The sequence below is a fragment of the Rana temporaria genome, chromosome 11 (assembly GCF_905171775.1).
Source record: "Rana temporaria chromosome 11, aRanTem1.1, whole genome shotgun sequence".
Classification (NCBI taxonomy): Eukaryota; Metazoa; Chordata; class Amphibia; order Anura; family Ranidae; genus Rana; species Rana temporaria.
Genome location: NC_053499.1, coordinates 107,452,445 through 107,475,472, shown reverse-complemented (window position 1 = coordinate 107,475,472; position 23,028 = coordinate 107,452,445). Strand labels below are relative to the sequence as shown.

Genomic DNA, 23,028 nt, shown 5'->3' with positions numbered 1-23,028 from the left:
GATTGTCTGCTAAAACAGGTCCGTCTCACAATTGTTGTAAAAAAGTCAGATCGTGTGTATGGGCCTTATGATTAGGTGACCAGAAATCCCCGGTTTTCGGGGACAGTCCCCGGATTGAGAACACTGTCCCTGGACCAAGTCTGTCCCCAGTTTTGTCCCCGGATTGGATTTGAACAGGGGCTGGGGCAATTTCAAAGACAGTCAGTGTCGAATAAAATAGAAAAAAAATCTGAATTACACCCCCCCCCCCCCCCGCTCCTACTAGCTTAGGGGGGTGTATTTATTCCATTCTCTGTGTCCCTTTCTGATCATGTGCTTTTTCGGAGCGGAGGGACCATTTCTTCAGTTTCGGACGCATGTACTTCTGCCTTGTCCCGACCAGCCGCCTGCCTGCCTATCTCCTTGCCTTCTCTGGAAGAGTGATCTTCCTCTGCTCCCCACCCAGTAGTAGCTGGGGCTTGGAGAGTGAGACTTGACAGGCTGTGAGGCGGGCGGCGGCGAGCAGAGAGTCGCTGATTGCCGCCATTACTAGTCAAAAAAAATAAAAATTCCCCGGATTTCATTTAAAAAATCTGGTCACCTTACCTTGTGAAGCCCATTCACATATCTCCGGCTCAGCACCCGTGCGAATTGCGTCTTCTGGTCCAAATTCAGCAAGATATTTGGGCTGAAATTTAACCTGAAATGGTGAATGGTGACGCACCGGACCCCTGCTGTGAACCACTCTGTGCTGTAGTGTGTCTTTGTTACATTTTAGTAAAGTTCTAAAAAAAGAAAACTGTGTGACGCATCATTTATCACACGGTGGTACCAGTCCCTTTGCAGGAACACAACAGTGTCCTGAGAAGGAGGCATTTTAGACATCTACAGACTAGCATGGTAAGACTACAGCACTGCTTTCTGACTGGGTCACCTAGAAATTGATTGTGAACTATGAAGAAACCGTGTAGCTTCAGTGTGATGTCTTCCTCGAGTATCAAATCTGGGAACCTATTATGTGTTCAGTAACACAAGAGACAAGAATATTATTTATCGGCATACTGCAAAACCAAAAAAAAAAACGTCAGCTTCCATATCCCCCTTTATATCAACACAAGTGTACAATATGCGCTGCCTAGTAACAAAATGGCCGTTAAACAAGATAGGAAACAAAAGGTCTTTCTGTTGAAGCGGTCAAGTACGAAAACATTTCCGGTTAGATTAGCCAATCAAAGTGTCGGCGATTAGGGCGTTTACCGTGTAAACCAATCGACACCAAGCCAGTTCATCACGTACATCCAATCGCTGTCGTCCGCGTGTCGGGACATCCCCCTTCTCCTTCTGTGGTATGCTCGTATTCGGAAGGCAGTTGCCATTTTGTTGAGTTCGCGCCTCGAGTACGGAGAGTGGTGAGTTGTATGTGTGTACATGGGGAGATTTCTAGAACGACTCCCGTCAGGAGGGTGGTGTGGGGCTGGTAATAGATGTGAGCATGGTTAGTTAGCGCTTCGTAGTCGTGAAATAATGGGAACTAATATTCGGGTATTTCACTGAGAGCGTGTGCTAGGCGGTTTAAAGCGCTGTGTGCGTTGTCTGCTCTAGGACAATGCTGGCTATACACGCATCAATTTTCAGGTACCTGTAGCCAGCTTCATCGCTGTATATGGGTGGAATGGTATCTATGGATCCGGGAAATTTTGAAAATGGAATAGTGGTGGGATGTCTGGGAGTCTTTTGTGTTCTAAAGAGGCAGCACCAGTTCAGTGGAAAGTCTGTGTGGGCCCCAATTACATCCGTTCACCGTGTTATGCCAAGCCCCCCCCCCACTGACGATAGAGATTGATGTGAATGCACTATACCAGGAGTCTCCGAACTTTTAAACAAAGGGCCAGTTTATTATCCTTCAGACTTTAGGAGGGCCGAATTGTAACCAGCGGGGGTAAAAAATCCTGGGCCCAACATTGGTGAGAGTAAATATGGCCTCAGAGTTTGCAGTCAGTAGGATGAGTAGTGCCCCTATTGGGAGTAATTGTATCCCATCATTTGTATCAGTGAAAGAAAAATTGTGCCTCCTTTTTGGTGTCAGTGGGAAGAATAGTGCCTCATCAGTGGGAGGAATAAAGCCCAAGGGCCGGATCAAGGGTAGCAAAGGGCCACATCTGGCCCTCGAGCCACAGTTTCAATTAGGAACGCCCAGTCCCGCAGATTACATACCCGGAAGCGGCGGTGAAAATGCGGTATGTACGGCAATGAAATTTAAAAAAAAACAGCCAATTACATTATGCCGAATTGTCAGAATTGTGTGAACCCCCGCTTTAACCACTTGCTTACTGGGCACATATACCCCCTTCCTGCCCAGGCGAAATTTCAGCTTCCGGCACTGTTTTGCTTTAACTGACAATTGCGTGGTCGTGCGACATGGCTCCCAAACAAAATTGACGATTTTTTTTTTTCTACAAATAGAGATTTCTTTTGGTGTTATTTGATCACCTCTGCGGTTTTTATTTTTTGTGCTATAAACAAAAAAAGAGCATACATTTTGAAAAAACACAATTTTTTGCTATAATATCCCATTTAACCACTTAAAGACCTTTGGTGTTTTTCAGATTTGGTGTTTGCAAGACTAAAACAGTTTTTTCTGCTAGAAAATTACTTAAACCCCCCAAACATTATATATTTTTTTTTCTAACACCCTAGAGAATAAAATGGCGGTCATCGCAATACTTTTTGTCACACCGTATTTGCGCAGCAGTCTTACAAGCGCACTTTTTTTTGGAAAAAATTCACTTTTTTTAATTAAAAAATAAGACAACAATAAATTTGGCCCAATTTTTTTATATATTGTGAAAGATAATGTTACGCCGAGTAAAATGATACCCAACATGTCACGCTTTAAAATTGCGCCCGCTCGTGGCATGGCGTCAAACTTTTACCCTTAAAAATCTAGATAGGCGACGTTTAAACAATTCTATAAGTTGCATTTTTTGGGCTACAGAGTAGCTCTAGGGCTAGAATTATTGCTCTAACGATCGCGGCGATACCTCACTTGTGTGATTTGAACACTGTTTTCATATGCGGGCGCTACTCGCGTATGCGTTCGCTTCTGCGCACGAGCTCGTCGGGGCGCTTTAAAAAATTTTTTTTTTTGTTTTCTTATTTAATTTTATTGATTTTATTTTTTACACTGAAAAAGGGTCAAAAAGACCTCAGATCTCATATTTAGGCTTAAATGCAAGAAAAAAAAAAGGAAATTTGTCATTTAAAAAAATGACAAAAAAAAAATTGTCTCTTTAAGAGGCTGGGCGGGACTGACGTTTTGACGTCACTTCCGCCCAGCAGAGCTATGAGGACGGGTGGGGGCCATCTTGCCCTCACTCAAGTCCTCGCTCTCCAGGCGGCAGCATCCGATCTCCTTCGCCGCTACCGACGGCTACGGTAAGCGGCGGAGGGTGCGGAAAAGCGGCGGGATGGGGGGCCCCTCTCCCGCCACCGATAACGTCGATCTCGCGGCGAATCCGCCGCGGAGACTGCTGTTATCGTTTACACGGCCACCCGCTGAAAACATGGATATCTCAGTTGTGGCAGCAGCTGCTGTTACTGAGATATCCAGTTTTAAAAAGAGGACGTACATTTACAATACGCGGGTCGGGAAGTGGTTAAAAAAAAAAAAAAACAATAAGCGACTGGTTTGCGCAAAATTTGGGGACCAAATTATGTTGGTTGGTTTTTTTTTTTTACTAGTAATGGCGGAGATCTGCTTTTTTTGTTTTGGGGGGGGGCATTCTGGCGGACACTTTTGACACATTTTTGGGACCATTCATATAAATATGCACTGGTTACTGCGTAAATGTGACTGGAAGGGGTTAACACTAGGGGGCGAGGCAGGGGTTAAAGGTGTGCCCTGCATAGTGTTTCTGACTGGGGGAGTACAAGGGACACAGCAATCGGTCTCCTCTCCCTGACAGGCAGGCCAGGCACGTGCATCGGCACTTCAGTGGCTGGAGGACGTCCATAGATGTCCTCCTGGCAATTGAGAGCCACCTTGTGGCCGTCTTTTGTCAATTGCCAGGATGTAAAGGGGTTGTAAAGGAAATTTTATTTTTTTTTTTTTTTTTTTTTTACTCCCTAAATAGCTTCCTTTACCTTGGTGCAGTCCTCCTTCACTTACCTCATCCTTCGATTTTGCTTTTAATGTCCTTTTTTCTTCTGAGAAATTCTCACTTCCTATAACTACACACCGTAATGCAAAGCTTTCTTCCTGGTGTGGAGAAAGCCTCGAGGGGGTGAGCATGAGTGTCAGGACGCCCACTAACACACAGCTCCTTTCTATCTGCAAAGTAGTGTCCTGACACTCCTGCTCGCCCCCTCAAGGCTTTCTCCACACCAGGAAAAAAGCTTTGCATTATGGTGTGTAGTTGGACAGAAGAACAGGAAGTGAGGATTTCTCAGAAGAAATATGGACATTTAAAAGCAAAATCGAAGGATGAGGTAAGTGAAGGAGCACTACACCAGGTAAAGGAAGCTGTTTGGGGGGGGGGTCCTTTACAACCCCTTTAATGTATAGCTGTGCAAATAGCAAGATATTGTAAACACAATGACTTGTACAACTGCAAAATAAACGTGTAGCGAACTGCGTACCATCAGTCCAAATATTAAACATAGCAAATAGGTGTATTACACTTAAGATTAAAGCTAAGTGTGATACCACTAAAGTGCAAAAACGATCCAAAAAGTTGCAGAGCATGCGCTTCAATGTGCAAAAAAAGCTGAGAAAATGCAAAAACCATGCGACTTCACATGTGCAAAAATGCAAATTAACAGTCCGTGATTAACAGTCCGTGAGTAATGAAGATGTCTGTTCCTTTTCTTGTGCAGGGTGCAACTGGGGCCAAAAAAGGGGGGGGCTGTGTTATGGGGCTGTCTGCTCTCGTTCCTGTGCAGGCACACTTCCATGATAGAACACATTATTGTAGATGGCCTCTTATTTAAGGGCAGTGAGGCAACAGCATATGGTAAATAAATGCTCTATGTTCACACACTGTATGCCCAAGATACTAATTCTCCAAGTGCTCGGTACCAGGGTGCTATGTGGGCTCTCATGAATGAAGTGTCACATGTACATGGGGAAGTATAAATGAAGAGGGAAGATATCAGATAATGTAGTATGTTTAAACAACCATATGTGTTAATCCTTAAAACCGTGATAAGAAAGGTACTCACAAATGGTCAGTATTAAAAAATGTATATCCACGAGCCGCAAGCTTCTAGTTCCTATTGCCATCCCTACGCGTGGCGTCACGTGACTTCATCAGGGGATATATGTTTTTAATACCATTTGTGAGTACCTTTTTTTATTATGACGGTTTTAAGGATTAATAAATATTGTTTAAAGCGGATGTGCCACTAAAAACATATATTAAAAGCCAGCAGCTACAAATACTGCAGCTGCTGACTTTTAATATAAGGACACTTACCTGTCCTGGAGTCCAGCGCCGATCGCAGCAGATGACGAGCCGATCGCTCGTCACCCTGCAGCTCCCCCCTCCATCCACGGTGAGGGAACCAGGAAGTGAAGCGCTCCGGCTTCACTGCCCGGTTCCCTACGGCGCATGCGCGAGTCGCGCTGCGCCCGCCGATTGGCTCCCGCTGTGTGCTGGGAGCCAAGTGTTCCCAGCATACAACGGGGGACGGACGGGAAGCAAGGAAAAAACCCGTCTTTTGCCCGTATCGTAGGGCCGGAAGTGGGTGCAGATACCTGTCTGTAGACAGGTATCTGCACCCCCCTCCCCCCTGAAAGGTGTCAAATGTGACACCGGAGGGGGGGAGGGTTCCGATCAGCGGGACTCCACTTTGGGGTGGAGAACCGCTTTAAACATACTACACTATCTGGTATCCCTCCCCCCTTCATACTTCGCCATGTACATGTGACACTTCATTCATGAGACCATATAGCACCCTGGTACTGAGAACTTGGAGAATAGTATCTTGGGCATACAGTGTGTGGAACCCGTCAACCAGCAAAACTCTAGAGGAACATGGAGCATTTAATTACCATATGTTGCCTCACTGCCCCTAGATAAGAGGCCATCTACACTAGTGTGTTCTCTCATGGAAGTGTGCCTGCACAGAAAAAAAGAGCAGACAGCCCCATCACACCCCCCCCCCTTTTTTTTTTTTTTGGCCCCAGTTGCACCCTGCACAAGAAAAGAAACCAACATCTTCACTACTCACGGACTGTTAATTTGCACATTTGAAGTTGCGTGCTATATCATTTTTGGAACTTTTTGCACAAGTAAAGTCGCATGTTTTTGCAATTTATCATTATCGCACTTTACTTTATCTTTCAAGTGTAATGCACCTATTTGCTACGTTTTAGTATTTGCACTGTTGGCTGCGCGTTTATTTTGCAGTTGTGTAAGGGCCCTTTCACACTATTCGACCCGTGAGGATCTGTTACTTTAATATCTGCTTGCTCAGCAGGGATCACTCCGTTGACACTGTGCAGGGACCGCCCTGTCAGATATCCGCTCTTCTCTATGGGGGGATCGGATGAAACTGGGGGGATCGGATGAAACTAGGACCGTCTGTCCGTGTTCATCCGATCCACAGACGGATAGCATTTTTCTCCGTCTGTCGAATCGGACCATAGCGGGGACCGATGAGATCGGGTGTCAGCGGATGTTCATCCGCTGACACCCGCTATCCCATAGGGATTAATGTATGTCCATATTTCATCCAAAATGGATGAAATACGGACATATTTGTCCACGTGTGAAAGGGCCCTAAGTCATTTTGTGCTTACATGTATCTTGCTATATATTAAGGAACTACACATGCTTCCATCACTGTTATGTTTTAAACAGCGCAGCATCACCCCTTTTATCTACAGTATATGATAATCTGCCATAACATTATGACCAAAACTACAGCTCTTTTGGGATGTTCCTGCAGTGATCAAGACCGACTAAAAGTGGTCCAAGAAAGGAATTAACAGGGTTGCCCAAGACTTGCCAATACACAAGGGAAGTGAATGCTAGCCTGGGCAGTCCTGCCCAGTAGAAGAGCTAAAATTGCTGTAAAAGTTAGTGCTTGTCCAGATGGGATAGTGCCAGAACATACAATGCAGCACAGGTTGTTGTGTATGGTGCTGCTGACCTGTTTCTATAGCCGAAAAGCCTGTACAATGGAAGGAGGTGGCCTGGTCTGATGAATCATGTGTGGGTTTTTTTTTTTACATAATGACTGGACGTGTGTGTCTCTTACCTAGGGAAGAGATGGCACTAGGATGCAGCATGGGAAGAAGGCAATCTGGCAGAGGCAGTGTGTTGCCTTGGGCAAAGTTCTGCTGGTAAATCTTTGCCCCTGCCATACATGTGGATGTTACTTCGGCGTCCATGTCTCACCGTGTGAGGGTTGTTTTGGTGGCAAAAGGGGACTACACAACCTTAGGCGGGTGGTCATAATGGTATGACTGGTGTATGTAAAGTACTGTGCAAATTGTCAGTGCTATATAAATACGTGTAAAAACTAGTCCATTAGCACGGACAAAAAAAATGTGTGTGTGTGTGTATATAATATGCGCCCCGTATACGCAACAGAGAGGCCATTTTTCCAATGGGAGGGAAGTCTTGGGGCTCAAACCTGTGTGGTTTTCTATAGACATTTGTACACGGCTGCATTAACCACTTGAGACCCGCGCTATTGACAAAAGACGTCAACAGCGCGGCTCTCAGGTGCCAACTGGACGTCTTTGGACGTCATTTGAAGTGCATTACCCGCGTGCGCCTCTGGGGGGCGTGCAGCGGGTAAACACTGTCCCGGCACATCGCTGGGAAGCCGATGTGTGTACCTGGTGGCCGCAATGTCCGCCGGGTACACGCGATTGTCGGTGACACAGCAGGGACGTGGAGCTCTGTGTGTAAACACAGAGCTCCACGTGCTGTCAGAGGAGACCGATCTGTGTCCCTTGTACATAGGGTACAAATCTGATCAGATTTGTGAAAAGGAGAAACAAGTGTATATACAGGCACACTGAGTATAAAGGGGTTGGGGTGACACTTGACGCAGAAATGATCACTTTACCCGCATGGGTAAGGTGACCGTGTCTCTTAAAAAAAAAAAAAAAAAAAACGATGTCCCGATATTTTTACATAATTGCATTGCTCCAGCTTGGACTAATGTAAGTATGTATCATACCTATGGGAATCCTAGAAACTAGACACTGCTACTACAGTGATCTCCACTAGCTCCTGAGTCCCATGCCAAGCGGCTGCCCTTCTGCTTGCTAAAAACAAGAGGTTACATGCTCTGCATGGAAGACATTCAGAGAACACTTTTTTTTTTTTTAATGGGGAAACTGATGTCACTGCCTTGCCTCTCCACTGTATTCAATCAGAATATTTTTTATTTGTTTGGAAAGTGATCTCTGAATGACACCCATACAAGCAGGCGACTGTATGGCCCCTTTCACACTGCTTTTTAGGCATTTTTGCACTGAAAAGCGTCTCTCAAGCCACCCCAGTGTGAGCCTAAATACTTTCATACTAGAGCAGTGTGCTTGCAGGACTGGAAAAGTCCTACAAGCTTGATCTTTTGAGGCGGTGCCACCCCTGTCATTGAAATCGATCGGCAGCACTGCCAAAGTGCAGTGGCACTTTTAACCCATTCGGCCGCTAGCAAGGGTTAAAAGTGGCCGAAAAGCACCGCTATAACGGCAGTAAAGCGCAGCTAAAACTGGCAGCGCTTTACCGCTAACACACACCACTCCCCCCAGTGTGAAAGTAGCCTAAGTGTTTAGTAGCAGGGAAGCTGCTTGGTGCAGGATGCAGAAGCTAGTGAAGCTGAATAGTAGCAGTGTCTGCTACAGTCTTTTTCCAGCAACTGTAGTAGCATCTACCACTACAGGGATTGCACTGATATGCTATATGCACAGTTACATTGATCCAAGCTGGATTAATATAACTTTTTGTAAAAATACCCATGCCTGTATTTATTTTATTTTTTTATGTATATTTGGGAAAACTTGTTCTCTAACAACTGTCAGAGGAGGATGTTGCCTCATTTTGCTCCACAATTCAGTAATTTATATTGATTGGGACAGAGCAATCAACATTTAGCCCAGGTTCAAAATGAGCTGCGGAATTTATTTCACTCCTGCATGTCTGTCCTGATTTTGGCTGTGATTTAAAAGACATCTGTGCAGGTTTCTGCACAGACATCAATGTAAATCACAGCTGGCAATTGGCGCCGATTTAACATGTCAAAATGCTCCAGTGTGAACCAGGGCTAAATCTGACAGTAAATGGTATGCCTCCCCTATTCTGTCCAAAATAAAGTTGTTTAGGTCAATGTCTGTTGTGACTGAGCACTACATAAACCTGCTTATTTTGCTGTAGTTGCCTGTTAATTGTTTTCCCCTTTTTTTTTTTTTTCCTCTCTCAGGGTTATCAAAATGGTGAAGCTGTTCGTAGGTAACCTTCCTCCTGCGGCAAATCAAACAGAGCTCAAATCTCTCTTTGAGCAGTTTGGTAAAGTATCGGAGTGTGACATCATAACAAATTATGCCTTTGTTCACATGGAAGACAAAAAGTCTGCAGATGAAGCTGTGAATAATCTGAATCAGTGTAAGCTTCATGGTGTTTCCATCAATGTGGAACACAGTAGAGGCAAACCTAGAGCTTCCACCAAGCTTCATGTTAGCAGCCTTAACACTGATTGCACACCAGATGAGCTACGGGAAAAATTTGAGGAATATGGGAGCGTGCTGGAGTGTGACATAGTTAAAGATTATGCATTTGTTCACATGGAGAAAGCAGAAGAAGCATTGGAGGCCATCAGAAATCTAAACAACTTGGAATTCAAAGGTGAAATTTTACAGCTGGAATAATGTTTTTAAATTTAGGGGTCTTCAATGAGGTGTAGTTGTGTTTCATGGTGGAGTCTTGTTAAAAGAAATTTGGGGGAGGTACTAAAAACAAACATACATACCGGCATGTATGCTACAGCTCTCCCCCTGTCTGCCCTAAGACTGAAAACTGAGCGATCACATGACCTCCATTTGTTAAGATCTCGCTCTGAGTGGAGAGTGACTGTCGGTCACCTGTCTCCCCACTCTGCCCCTCCTGCATTCTCTGGAGTGCCAGATAGGAGAGGGCAGGCACAGCTGGCTTTGGTTCTAAACCATATGCTGAGAGCCTAAGATAGCTGTTCATCAGTGCAAGGCCCTTGGTTTACAGGAAATTTCACATGCCTTTTGAATGAACAGTGCATCACATTTTATCTGTCGCTGCCAGAGAAAGCCAAAGAGGTAATGTCAAGTCTGTGTACCATGCTGTTTGCTTGAGTGTGAAGGCGGTACGGAGACATAAAAGGGGAGAAACGTGGGAGGCCAGAACTCTTATGTTTGTACTTGATCATACGTTCTGGATTACTTTACCATATGCACAATACTATTTATGAATAACTTGATCATCGGCACATTACTCTGAATAGGAAAACGGAGGAGAGGGAGCGGAGGTGTCTGTGCTGTAATTCCCCTGTTGGAATGATCTTAAATTGGGTTTTAACCTGGAATGGGGCATCAGGCTAGGTTCACACTTGTGGTGTGAACCAAGCTTAAAGCGGTTGTATACCCTCATGGTATACTTGCACCTACAGGTAAGCCTACATTAAGGCTTACCTGTAGGTGCTTGCAATTTCTTCTTTTAATCTACATGGTTAAGGAGATATTTGCAGAAAAACGGGCATCATGGTGGCGCGACGGAGGACGTGTCCGAGGGCAGCTGCGGGGGCTTCGATCTAAGGTAAGTAATTGATAATGAGCTAGTATGCTAGTCATACTAGCTCATTATGCTTTTGCCTTGCAGGTGTGTTTTATTTTTTTGTTTTTTTTCCTAAAACGGGCAAGTGCTACATGGTTCCCTGGGGGGTTAATAAAATTAAGTTGTGGTGATATTACTTTATGGTTCTTTCTCATAGCTTGGGCTGCATTCACACCTGAGCGTTTTGTCGCATGAAGCTCCAAAACGCTAGAGGGGGAAAAAAATACATTATTCTCTATGGAGATGGTTCATGTCTCCACTCAAACGCCTGAAGCTCAAACAAGTTCCGGACCCTTTTTTGTCCCGTGAATTGGCCGAATTTGGGCGTTTTAGAACGTTTGTATTCCCATAGAAAGTAAAGGAAACGCTCAATTCAAGCATCTAGCGCGACAATGAGCGTTTCTACGGGCGTTTTGTCGCTTTAATCTGCTCTGTGAAATGGAACATTTCACCCAGGCAGAAGATAAACAAATCTACAAACATAGCAACAAGTGATGAAAGAGATGATCATTTTTCCTATTGGCTAAAAAAAAAAAACGTCGGACAACGCTGTATGCATACGCGCGTCGGAAAAAAACGACCAAAAACGCTACGCTCAGGTGTGAATGCAGTCTTGGGGTTAAGTTAACTAAGCATCTAGGTTCTTATTTCTTAAAGGTTCCAGAGTAAGATTTATTCTCAGCTCAGTATATCTTTACTCTGCATTTAAAGTGACTCTTCCCCAAAAATGAAGTGCCTAAAAAGCTCCCCAATTATAAATGAAGAAAAACATTTCAAAGTGTGTTATGTCTTGTACCAACATGGCATTCCCTTGATTTGAAAAGGTGGGCCTGCCGTGTCTCCTGAAATGCAGGCAAAGGGTCCCTGCTCAATGCAAATACAGTGCGGTTTCCAGTGCTTATAGCATGACATCTCCTGCGTCTTTCTGTGTGGGGGGGGTTGCGGCTGTGGGAACAGTGGCGATTCCACAGTGGCAGTTGCCCACACAGATGTGAACCTAGCCTTAAAATAGAATATCTCAATCCACATTTTTCATTTAAAGCAGATTTCCACCCAAAAGTGGAACTTCCACTCACCATGTATCCTTTCCCAAGTCCGGGCTGTGGCCTGTGATGTTGGCGTGGTGCTCCCTCCACCGGGCCAGTAGGAGAGAGGGGTGGGCCTTGTGCATGTGCTGTAGGATTCCAAAGGGGGAGCCAAAAGGCTACACTGCTGGGTACCCTTACCTGCAATGGTGGTGGCAGCACCCATTAGCTGATGGAAACATCAGCTGTGGATCCGGACTCTGCTGAACTCCAGGACAGGTAAGTGTCCATTTTGTTAAAAGCCAACTGCTACAGTATGTGTGACTGCTGAGGTTTTTCCTTTTGGGGGTGGAACACTGGTTTAAGTCCGATCAAATTTGGTAAAAGTGTTTAATTTCTGACTTCTAGAGAGCCTTGCTGATGCAGACTGGTGAGTATGTTTTATGAAATCCTTTTGAGTGGGTGTATACTTGGAAGTGCTGTTCCCACTGGCAGAAGGTTATGGAGAGTTTGAAGACTTTGTACATCAGTGTTTAAGCTGTTTTATGTAAAGTTACTGAAAGAGCTTTTTAATTTGAAAGGTTTTATGAGTAGTTTACAGACCCCTTGGTAGTGCTGCTGCCTGCAAAACATGCGTAAATTTGTGGTTTTTTTTTTTTTTCTTGCATTTTTGAATCCTGAGATTCTTCTATCAACTGCCTACTGGGTGACAGGCTGGGTCTTGACTCATGTTCGGCCATCGAGCGTGTGCCGGCACTCGGCTCAGCTCTGGGTCGTCCAGGACACACATATGACCTGTCTCTATGGCCTTGTCACAGTGTGTCTGGCCGACAGCCATGCCGTTTAGCGGACGTTGGTTCTGTCCGGGATACCTCCAGCCGGTGGTCGCAGGACGGGTAAGTAATGGCCCCTTGCCCTGGCAAGGTGGTATGGCTGGTGTTTCCCCTGAGGAGGTCGACTGAGGGTCTGCCCTGCTTTCCTCTGCCTCCTTCCCCATACTGGGTAGCGGCTGTGAGGGGGGGCCTCCTGGGGTATTTTTATTACCACTGGGGACCGTGTGTTGCGGGGGGGCTGTGTTTTTTAATGTGGAGTTGCTGCTCTGTGTTTGGTGCGTCACTGGGGGTTTTTAAAACTGCGCACAGCCGCCATTTTGCCGTGGTCGCGGTTTCCATAGCTCAGCGGCCATTTTCTTGTAGCCCGCTGGTGCTTTTTTTTACCACAGAAGGCAGCCATCTTAGATATGTCTTGGCCTCTTGTGACTGTAATAAAGCTGCAAAAGACAGCAAATCATCCGAGGTGACAGATGTGGCGCAGCCAGCTTTCAGAGCACACTTCAGTTTTTTCAGCTCACACTGCACCCGGGTGGGGTGGTGAGTTCCCTGGGGGCCTCTGCCTTCTGTTCTTTGCAGCCGGGAGGTGACCGGTGGGTTGTTCTGCTTTGCAGTGCTGGGTGACACAGCGGTGGGGCATCATAGAGCCTGAACCTGGTGCTTCTGCCCCAACAATGCCTGAGTTAACCCTTAATCCCCCTGCCGCATCTGTTGAGGCAATGTCGGCTGTCCTTGAGGCGTTTATCGCCAGGTTTGAAGCGACAAGTGGCCAGAAGGGGGGTAAAAAGCGCCCCCTCCCTGAGCCTGCTTCTGGGGACGTTTCTGACACAGAATCATATCCTGCAGGTGCTTCTGGCTCTGGTTCTGTCATGTCAGATGATGCGGGCTTAACCCACGTGGGCTGTGAGGATGGCTCTGCTTCAGGGTCAGTGACAAGGAATTTGTTGGAGCTCTTATCTCTGCAGTGCGGGTTACTCAGAAACTTGAGGATTTGGCGGAGGCATCGAATGTGCCGGTCCCTTTTGGGTTCCGCAAGCCTCCCCGCACCACAAGTGTTTCCTTGTATTCCATATTTGGACAAATTGTTATGCAAGGAATGGGATTCGCCGCAAAAGGTTTTTGCTGTTCCAAAATACTTTGCGGTCCGTTATCCCTTTGAGGAGGACTTTTTGAAAAAATGGGTCTCTCCTCCATCAGTGGACCCTCCCGTGTCCAGATTGAGTAAAGCCACCACATTGAAGGCGGGAGCCCCTTCCACAGGCAAGGACCCCGCAGATAAGAGAGTGGAGGCTGTGGCCCGCTCCATGTTCACAGTAGTGGGCTCGGCTGTGAGACCGGTTTTGGCTCTGGTGTGGCAGACACTGACTGAACGGGCAAAGTTGTTGCTGCAGGAGCTGGAGGCACAGGATGCTTCCGAGACCTGTAAGGACCTGGCTGAACAATTGGTTCAGGGTCTAAAGTTTGTCTGAGTCGGCCCTGGATACGCTTCCTCCGCGGTGGTACTAAGCTTGTGTGGCTGAAGTGCTGGTCTGTGGACCAGTCTTCAAAGAAGGCCTTAGTGGATTTACCCTTTAAGGGTGAACGGCTTTTTGGGGCGTCCCTGGATGACATAAAGGATGCCACAGGTGGCAAGAGCACACTGCTCCCACAGTCTGGGAAGGGCAAGGAGCCTCGCCGTAAGCAAGGGCCCTCTTTTACTACCCCAAAGCGTTTTTCGTGCGGTGGGAAGTTTGCAAGGTGCCAAGGCCCCCGCTGCGGGGCAGAAGCGCACCTGGTGCCGCAAGCCTGCTTCCGCATGAACGTCTGCCCGTGTCTCGGGTGGGGGGGCCGGCTTCGTGAATTCGCGGCTCGGTGGAGGTCTCTTCTTTCCGACCGTTGGGTTTGTGAAGTAGTTTCCTCGGGGTACAAGATAGTTTCTCTCTTGTCCACCAAACAGATTTTTTTTTCCTTCCAACCTCCAGCTTCCTCCGGAAGGCTCTGTCAGGGGCTGTCCAGGATCTACTGGGCAGGGGAGTGATTGTACCAGTTCCCTCGATGGAACGGTTTCAGGGGTTTTACTCCAATCTGTTTGTAGTCCCCAAGAAGGAAGGGGTCCGTCCAATTCTGGACCTAAAGGCCCTCAATTGTTTTGTCAAGGTGCAAAAGTTCAGGATTGAGTCGGTTCGCTCAGTAATAGCAGCGCTCCATCAGGGGGACTTTATGGCGTCCTTGTATATCATGGACGCGTACCTGCATGTTCCCATATGCACAAGGCACCAGAGGTTTCTGCGGTCGGGGAGGACCACTTTCAATTTGTGGCCCTCCCATTCGGCTTGGCATCGGCACCGCGGGTTTTCACCAAGGTGCTCGCCCCGATCCTAGCCCTGCTGAGGCAGCGAGGGATGACTATCGTAAAATACCTGGACGACCTTCTCCTGAGAGCTTCCTCAGAATTAGAAGAGGACGTGTCTATCACGTGTCAGACTCTCCGAGTTCGGCTGGCTTCTGAATATCCAGAAGTCAGTGTTGGTTACGTCTCTGCATCTGGAATACCTGGGACTAGTCCTGGATTCCGCGGAGGCAAGAGTTTTCCTCCCAACGGAGAAACTTCAGACTCTGCAATCTGCAGTGCAGCAGTTGTCGACCCAGAAGTGGTCATCTCTACGATTCTGCATGAGGGTTCTGGGTCTGATGGTGGCCTCTTTCGTGGAGGTTCCGTATGTCCAATTCCACACCCGGGAGCTACAGAAGGAAATTCTGTCACGTTGGGACAAGCTCCCGTCATCTCTGGATTACCAGATTCAGTTGAGCCCTCTGGTCAAGTCTTCCCTGTTGTGGTGGCTGACGTCTCCGGTGCTTCGGCCTGGGAAGTTGTTTCTGCCGTGCCATTGGACAGTGGTCACGACGGATGCCAGCCTCTCCGGCTGGGGGGGCATTTGGGGCACCCAGTCAGCCCAGGGGCGCTGGACTCAGGAGGAGTCCTGCCTGCCAATCAATATACTGGAGCTCCGAGCAATCAAGCTGTCCCTTGCCAGGTGGTCCCTGGATCTGCAGGGCCGACCGGTCAGGATCCAGTCCGACAACGCCGTGGCAAACGTCATTCATCAGGGAGGCACACAGCTCCGCTGCAGCGATGGAAGTCGCACACATGCTTCGACGGGCCGAAAGGTCCGTTCCGGCTCTATCGGCCGTGTACATCCGGGGATACAGAATTGGCAAGCCGACTACCTAAGTCGCCAAACATTAGACCGAGGAGAGTGGTCACTCCACCCAGAGGTGTTTCAGAGTCTGTGCTGAAAATGGGGCACTCCAGACGTTGACCTTCTAGAGTCCCGTCTCAATCGCAAGGTGCCACGGTTCGTGGCCAGGTCAAAAGACCCGTGGGCAGACACATCAGCCGCACCTTGGGGTCATTATCGCCTAATTTACGCCTTCCCTCTGAAGCTTCTTCCTCGCCTGCTGCGCAGAGTGGAAGTTGAAGGGATTCCAACAATCCTGATTGCCCCAGACTGGCTGCGCCGCTCCTGGTACGCGGACCTGGTGCGTCTGGTGGCAGACGCCCCCTGGTGTCTACCCCCTGAGAGAAGATCTTCTGTCGCAGGGTCCGATCTTCCACCCTGCTTTGCAGTCCCTGGCTTTAATGGCGTGGCTGTTGAGAGCCAGGTGTTGAAGGACCGGGGCCTATCGGGCTCGGTGGTTTCTACCATGCTGCGTGCAAGGAAGTCTACTTTACGGAGGATTTATCATCGTACGTGGAAGGCCTACATCTCTGTGTGAAGAGATGAAATGGCACCCCCGTACATACGCAGTGTCCCGGATTCTGCTGTTTTTACAGCGGGGAGTGGATCAGGCTCTCGCCTTGAGTACGGTTAAGAGTCAGATTTCGGCTCTAACTGTTTACTTTCAGCGACCCTTGGCAGCGCACTCCTTGGTGCGTACGTTTGTGCAGGGGGTCCGACATGTGGCCCCCTCCTGTGCGCCCTCGACTGCCCCCATGGGACTTAAATTCGGTGCTTCAGGACGCTCCCTTTGAGGACATTCGGAAGATCTTTGTTGACTCTGTCACAAAAGGTGTTTTTTCTAGTAGCAATTACATCAATCAGACGGGTGTCTGAACTGGCGGCCTTGTCCTGCAAGGCTCCGTACTTGGTCATCCATGAGGATAAGGTGGTGCTGCGGCCGCAGCCGTCTTTTCACCCGAAGGTCATTTCGGCTTTTCACATTAATGTGTTGCCATCCTTATGTCCTCGGCCGAAGGAGGCCACTTTGCATTCCCTGGATGTGGTTCGGGCCCTGCGAGTACTTATCAGCTACGGCTCCGTTTCAGAAGTCGGTCTCACTGTTTGTGTCGGTGAATGGTCCTAAAAAAGGTCTGGCGGTCTCGTCGGCCACCATTTCTAGGTGGATCAGACAGGTTGTGCTTCAGGCCTATGCCCTGAAGGGGCGGGCGCCTCCTTTTCGGGTCACTGCGCATTCGACCAGGGCGATCGGTGCCTCTTGGGCTTTCCGGCATCAGGCCTCTGTGTTACAGGTGTGTAAGGCAGCGACCTGGTCGTCAGTCCACACTTTTTCGAAGTTTTACAAGGTGGATGTAAGTGCATCTTCAGATGCCTCCTTCAGCCGCAAGGTGTTACAGGCAGCTGTTTAAGGTTGGAGTTCCTCCGTTGAGTAACTCCGGTTTGTTTGGGGTGTAGCTTGGTTTGCTGTGGTTTTCCCACCCCTCAAATTTTTTGACACTGCTTGGGGACGTCCCTAAGGTCAAAGGCTGCTGTGTCCGTCCATGAACGGAAGAGAAAATAGGATTTTTGTACTCACCGTAAAATCCATTTCTCTGAGTTCATGGACGGACACAGCACCCACCCCTCCTTTGTTTCTACTGCTTGTTACTAACTGGAGCTGCTGAGGCAGAGTGTGGGTTATACCCGGGGGACCACGCCCCCTGGGAGGAGCTGTGCTGAGCAAAGTGTTTTTAACACTTAAAGTGCTTTTTTTTTCCTGCCTAACTCCTGGAAGGAAGTGGATATAACCCTAAGGTCAAAGGCTGCTGTGTCCGTCCATTAACTCAGAGAAATGGATTGTACGGTGAGTACAAAAATCCTATTTTTCCTCGGTTTAGGCCCATACGTATTCCTATTTTTGGTATAAAAAAACGCAATAAGTGTTTATCCATTGGTTTGCCCTAAATCTGATAGCGTTTACAAAATAGGGGATAGTTTTTATGGCATTTTTATTAATCATTTTATTTTTTACTACTAATGGCGGCTATCAGCGACACATCGGACAATTTTGACACATTTTTGGGACCGTTGTCATTTTCACAGCGAAAAGTGCTATAAAAAATGCACCTTTTTTACTGTAAAAATTTCAATTGCAGTTTAGGAGTTAATCACTAGGGGGCGCTGAAGGAGTTAAGTGTGACCTCATGTGTTTCTAACTGTGGGGGGCGGAGCTGGACGTGTGACATCAGTGATCGCCTTTCCCTGTATCAGGGAACAGACGATCACTGACATTGCCACAATGAAGAACGGGGAAGGTGTGTTAACACAAACCTCTCCCCGTTCTTCAGCTCCTGTGACCGAGCGCGGGATACCGGCGGTGATCGGGTCGCGAGCGCGCCGCCAGCTGGGCTCTTAGAGGACGTACTGGTATGTGCTTGTGCCCAGCCGTGTCCTTCTGCCGACGTATATTGGTGTGAAGGGGTCATTAAGTGGCTAAAAAAAAAAAAAACATTGGGGCTATTACAGCGAAAAGTACTAAATATTGTGTGGGGTGTGCTGTTTAAAAATAAAAAAATGATCACGTACAACTAAAAAGCTCTATTTGTGGGGGAGAGGACATCAAATTTTGTCTGGGCAAAACATTGCATGACCGTGCAAATGTCAGTTAAAGTGACGCAGTGCCTAATAACAAATGCTCTGGTCATTGAGCAGCCAATTCTTCCTGGTCTGAAGTGGTTAATGAGACATCCAGTGCTCCATTGAATGCACTGCATTATTCTTTCCCGGAGTTGATGGCTGGGAAGACTGTCAACAGGGACCTGGAATTGATGTTATGTGTGGAGGCATTTAGGCGACAGTGCAGCAGCACAAATGCTGCCTTCCACCAAGTAAACCCGGCTGACAAAAGCCTAGGTGTTTGAATGCAATTTCTAGTCGCCATGGCAACCTGGCACTTTTGATTTGTTGAACCCTGTTTGGTATATGGAGCATATTGGATGGCCTGAGGAGAATGTTCAGAAGAGACCAGTTAGGAGCCAGCCACCCTCATACATATATTTGTGGTAAAAGCGCAATAGAACTGGTGGCAATTTGTTTTCTATGCATTCTGTATTGCCATTTCAATTTGTATTTGCACTGGTTTTCTTTACATTGGTTCACAGTGGAATTTGGGACTTTATTTTATTTGTAAATGTATATTGCATGGTTGACAGCTGTTCCTTCTCTTTTTGATGTTTGATATTGCTGTAAGACCCCTTTCACACTGGAGTGGTTTGTAGGCACTATTGCGCTAAAAAAATGGCGCCTTCAAACAACCCTTAACAGCCACTGCTGTGTCTCCAGTGTGAAAGACTCAAGGGCATGACAGTTAATGGTGACAATGTATAGGACAATAGCTGGGATGTATAATTTCTACATATACAAATTGTAGTTGCGGCCTACACTGGCATGAACTATTTTAGCACAACGTGTGGTGGATACAGCTTATTTAAGGTAAGTGTTGGGAAGACTCTCCCCCCCCCCCCCCCTTCCTCTCCCCCCCTCCCTCTCCTCGTCTAAAATTTTTTGAGTGAACTGTTTGAAATATGTTTGCAACTTGCCCTTCAACTGTTATTTGGGATTATTTTTTGTTTTATTCACCTAGTGTCAGATGTAATGTCTTGTATCTCTAGTGCTTTCAGAGAAGGGAATTGTTCACACTTCTCACCATGAACCCTTGTCGCGTGTTCTCTCTTAAAGGGAAAAAGATGCACGTTCAGCTTTCTACAAGCCGTCTGCGAGTAACACCGGGGATGGGAGAACAAAGTCGATGCTACCGTTGCGGGAAGAACGGCCACTGGTCCGGAATGTGCCCCTTAGACCAAATGGCTCAGGAGCTGGGGCCATCTTATCATGATCCTTTCGCTGATCCTTACGTCCCAATGCGCAGTGCGGCGGCTGCCTACGCGGAGCGCATGTTATATGATGAACGCCGCAGCCTCATAGACTACTACCACCGTTACCGTATACGCCCGTCATCGTATGATACCTTTATGGATCGTCGAATGCCTCCTATCCCCCCACCATCAATGTCCACTTTATCACACAGAAAGCGTTTGGAATCCTATCCATATGAGAGGCATTTGTTGCCACCTCCACCTCCGCTTCCCAGCTATTATTCACGAGATCGAAGCCCAATACGTCGTGCCACTGCAACAGCTGGTGTGGAGGGATATGGTGCGGAGCGCAGATTAACCCCTGCCGTACGGAATTCTGTCTATGACGCCCCACGATACATGCGGGATGCTGACCGGTCGCGGTTTTACTAGATTGAGGAGGTGAGGCTTTATAGTTTCTACTTTATTTCGTTCCCTGTATCCTTTTTGTGTGCTGCTTCGGGTCAACGCTTTGTAGTTTTTTTTTTTGTTTTTTTTTTAACCGTGCAAATTTCAAGGCGCGCTTTTTAAAGGCGTATCGTGCACATAACGCTGTAACGTAGTTGAGACCAATCTAAATCCAAATAAGTATGCCATTCTAAAAGAAGTTACCCTTGCGTTAAAGAGAAAATCGTATCCAGGTCATTTCTGTACAAGCGTTTTTCAACATTTGTTACAGGACAGATGTTTGTAGAAACATCATTTTAAGCTTAATGATTTTGCACAGAGAAGACAATTTTTGGAGTGTCCTTGGCTCAATAACTAAGATATACTGGTACAAGGTTTCAGGTAAGTAGTTAAAATGTATCTAACCATTTTTACTAGCTGGCCATTCTTTGAAAGAATCCTCCTTTTTTTCTTTTTTTTTTTATGTGGCTTTAGAGGAGCAAAATGAATAATCTCTACTTGACTTGCTTTGCACAGTGAATGGGTTTTACGGAGATCCTAGTGACCCTGAACTTCGTTCAGAACCCTGCTGCAATCTGACCAGAAGTGGGAGCTGGTACCTGGCAAAAAAAACGGGTACCCACTCACCCCCAAATGTGGCAGTGGAGGATGCAAACAAGTGGAACGTCCCCTTCTGGGGTTCTGCTTTATATACTCAAAGTAGAACCCTAGGCAAAGGGAGAATTATAACTCCTGTCAGTGATTTTTGTTTGTAGAAATTACCTTCACTTCCTGTCCCTTAGCCAAAACAGTGAGGAAATTCCTGCAAATTATTGGGATTCATTGGGGCTTTGAGTCACCAAATTTATTGTCCCAATTGGAAGATTTCCCCTCTATTGCTCTTCTGGGGACAACCTTTATTTAACTTTTCACATGTTTAAAAATTTTTTTTTTTTTTTTTTAAAGGGGTGAATCTCCAAATTTGGGGGCATGCAGGTTTTTATTGCTAAAAGATGGTCTAATCCATCTCCACATCTTAAGTTTGCCTGTTACTTTCACTTAAAGGAGAAATCCAGCCTGAGCTTGTTTGACTGGACTTCTCCTACGGGTCACAGGAGTGCAATTCGATTTGCACTCCTGTGACCCGTTTTCAGCAGAGTGGTCTGAAGTCTGCCCTCTGAGGACGTCGCACTGATCAGTCCAGGCGCCGCGTCATCCTGACTCTGAATCCACCGGGTGCCTTGACTGATCAATATCTCAGCCTCTTGGCAATCTGCTGAATCAGCCGCTCCACAGCTTAGCGCTCCAGTGAGCATGGATGAGGAGAGCTGCTGATTGCCAGTCAGCTGCTCTCTGCTGAGAGAACCAAGCCATCCGCGATGTTCGATGGCTCGATTCTCAGTGCAGAGATGCTGGGGGGACAGATGCACCATCATACCTAGGTAAGTATAGAGCGGCAAAAAAAGCCAAACCCATAATTCACCTTTTTAACCCAGGACAAGTGTGCAGATTAGGTATTTTTGCTTTACATTATATTCTTATAGATGCTGAACAAGTGTGCAATTAAGACTTCTGACATGCATACTTTTTCTGGGTCAGAGGGTCAACTTGACAGCAAGCATTGAGCAGCTGACTGAAAAATGTAACTTTTAAAGGTCGCTGCATTCTTTTTAGTGTGAAAATTACATGACATGCATAATTTGAAAAGATCTTGACAGGTTTGCAGCTGTTAAATCACTAGCACAAAAACATCTATCTACTTTAGGCCCAATCATGTATCCGCATCGGTACTGCAGATGAACATTAAGCCCTAGTTTACACTGATACGATGCAGGAAACGCAAGATTAGCTGTGTTTCCCCTGCATCGCACTGCCTTTATTTGATCTGCGGCTGTCAATGTTAGATTAATGACACCCAAAAACGGTGCAATTGCCAGAATTGCATTGTATGGTTGTGAATACGCATCCTACACAATTGTAAATCCAGGCTTAATATTGTGAACTTATTGGACATCCTGTTACTGATCTATATATCTGTATAATATGTAAGCAAAGTGTTTTAATGGATGAGAAACTTTGAAAACTACAGTTTTTCTACTTTTTTTGTTTTGTTTTTAGGTAAGCTACGATGTCCGGTGCAGTCTCCAGTTGCATTTGCAGTACAAAGTTTTTACCTTCATACGCCAGATACATGCTGTCACATCTGTTTTTGTTTTGTAGTTTTATTTTTTGGGGAGATGTAAATGTTTTTATGGCAAGTAGTCTGGGCACTTTTCAACTTGGTTATCTCTGCAACACATTTCAGATTTTTTTTCTTTCTTTATAAAATGTTAAATGTGTTATCTACAGTCTAAAAATTGCCCTTAAAACCTGTTAAAAAGGTGATGCATTAGAATTGGGTCTATAATCAAACAAATGTTTTTGCTCTAGGTATTTAAAAAAATAAAAAAAAGTTAGACATTGTAATGTTAAGGGTTTGCTGCGCAGTGAAATATTAATGTATTAGCAGAACAGGGCAAATTTGTATGCAGTGTGCCTGTTAAATGCTATCATTTAAATTTTTTTTCCCTTTTTTCCATCTTCCAATAATAAACAACAAGTTGAAAATTGTCAGTTTTGTGTCAATGTTTTCTTAAACCTAGAAGAAGTACCGCTTGTGTATGACATGTGAAAACGAATACAGTGGAATAGAGGTCGACCGATATATCGGTCGGCCGTTTTGGCGAAATCGGCATCGGCTTTTTTTTTTTTTTTTTAACCTAATTTGGCCGATATTTAACATGGCCACTAGCGGTGCCGCGGCTCCGGAGCTAGGCCGAAGCCGCGGCCTTTCCTGATGCTGTGACCGCGGCAGCTATCCACGGGTTGCCGCCGCG

The 23,028-nt window shown here is 46.5% G+C and overlaps 1 protein-coding gene across 2 annotated transcripts; it reads left to right on the top strand.

Moving 5' to 3' along the window:
• The first annotated feature begins 1,280 nt into the window (after nucleotides 1-1,280).
• RBM4B (RNA binding motif protein 4B) lies at nucleotides 1,281-22,765 on the top strand. Of its 2 annotated transcripts, XM_040328799.1 has the most exons (4): nucleotides 1,281-1,388; nucleotides 9,421-9,842; nucleotides 19,590-20,167; nucleotides 22,271-22,765. In XM_040328799.1, the coding sequence occupies exons 2-3, from the start codon at nucleotides 9,431-9,433 to the stop codon at nucleotides 20,156-20,158; spliced, it is 981 nt and encodes a 326-aa protein (XP_040184733.1). In that variant the 5' UTR covers nucleotides 1,281-1,388; nucleotides 9,421-9,430; the 3' UTR covers nucleotides 20,159-20,167; nucleotides 22,271-22,765. The 2 variants fall into 2 exon arrangements, with proteins under 2 accessions (XP_040184733.1, XP_040184734.1); XM_040328800.1 differs by lacking the exon at nucleotides 19,590-20,167.
• Nucleotides 22,766-23,028: the final 263 nt, after the last annotated feature.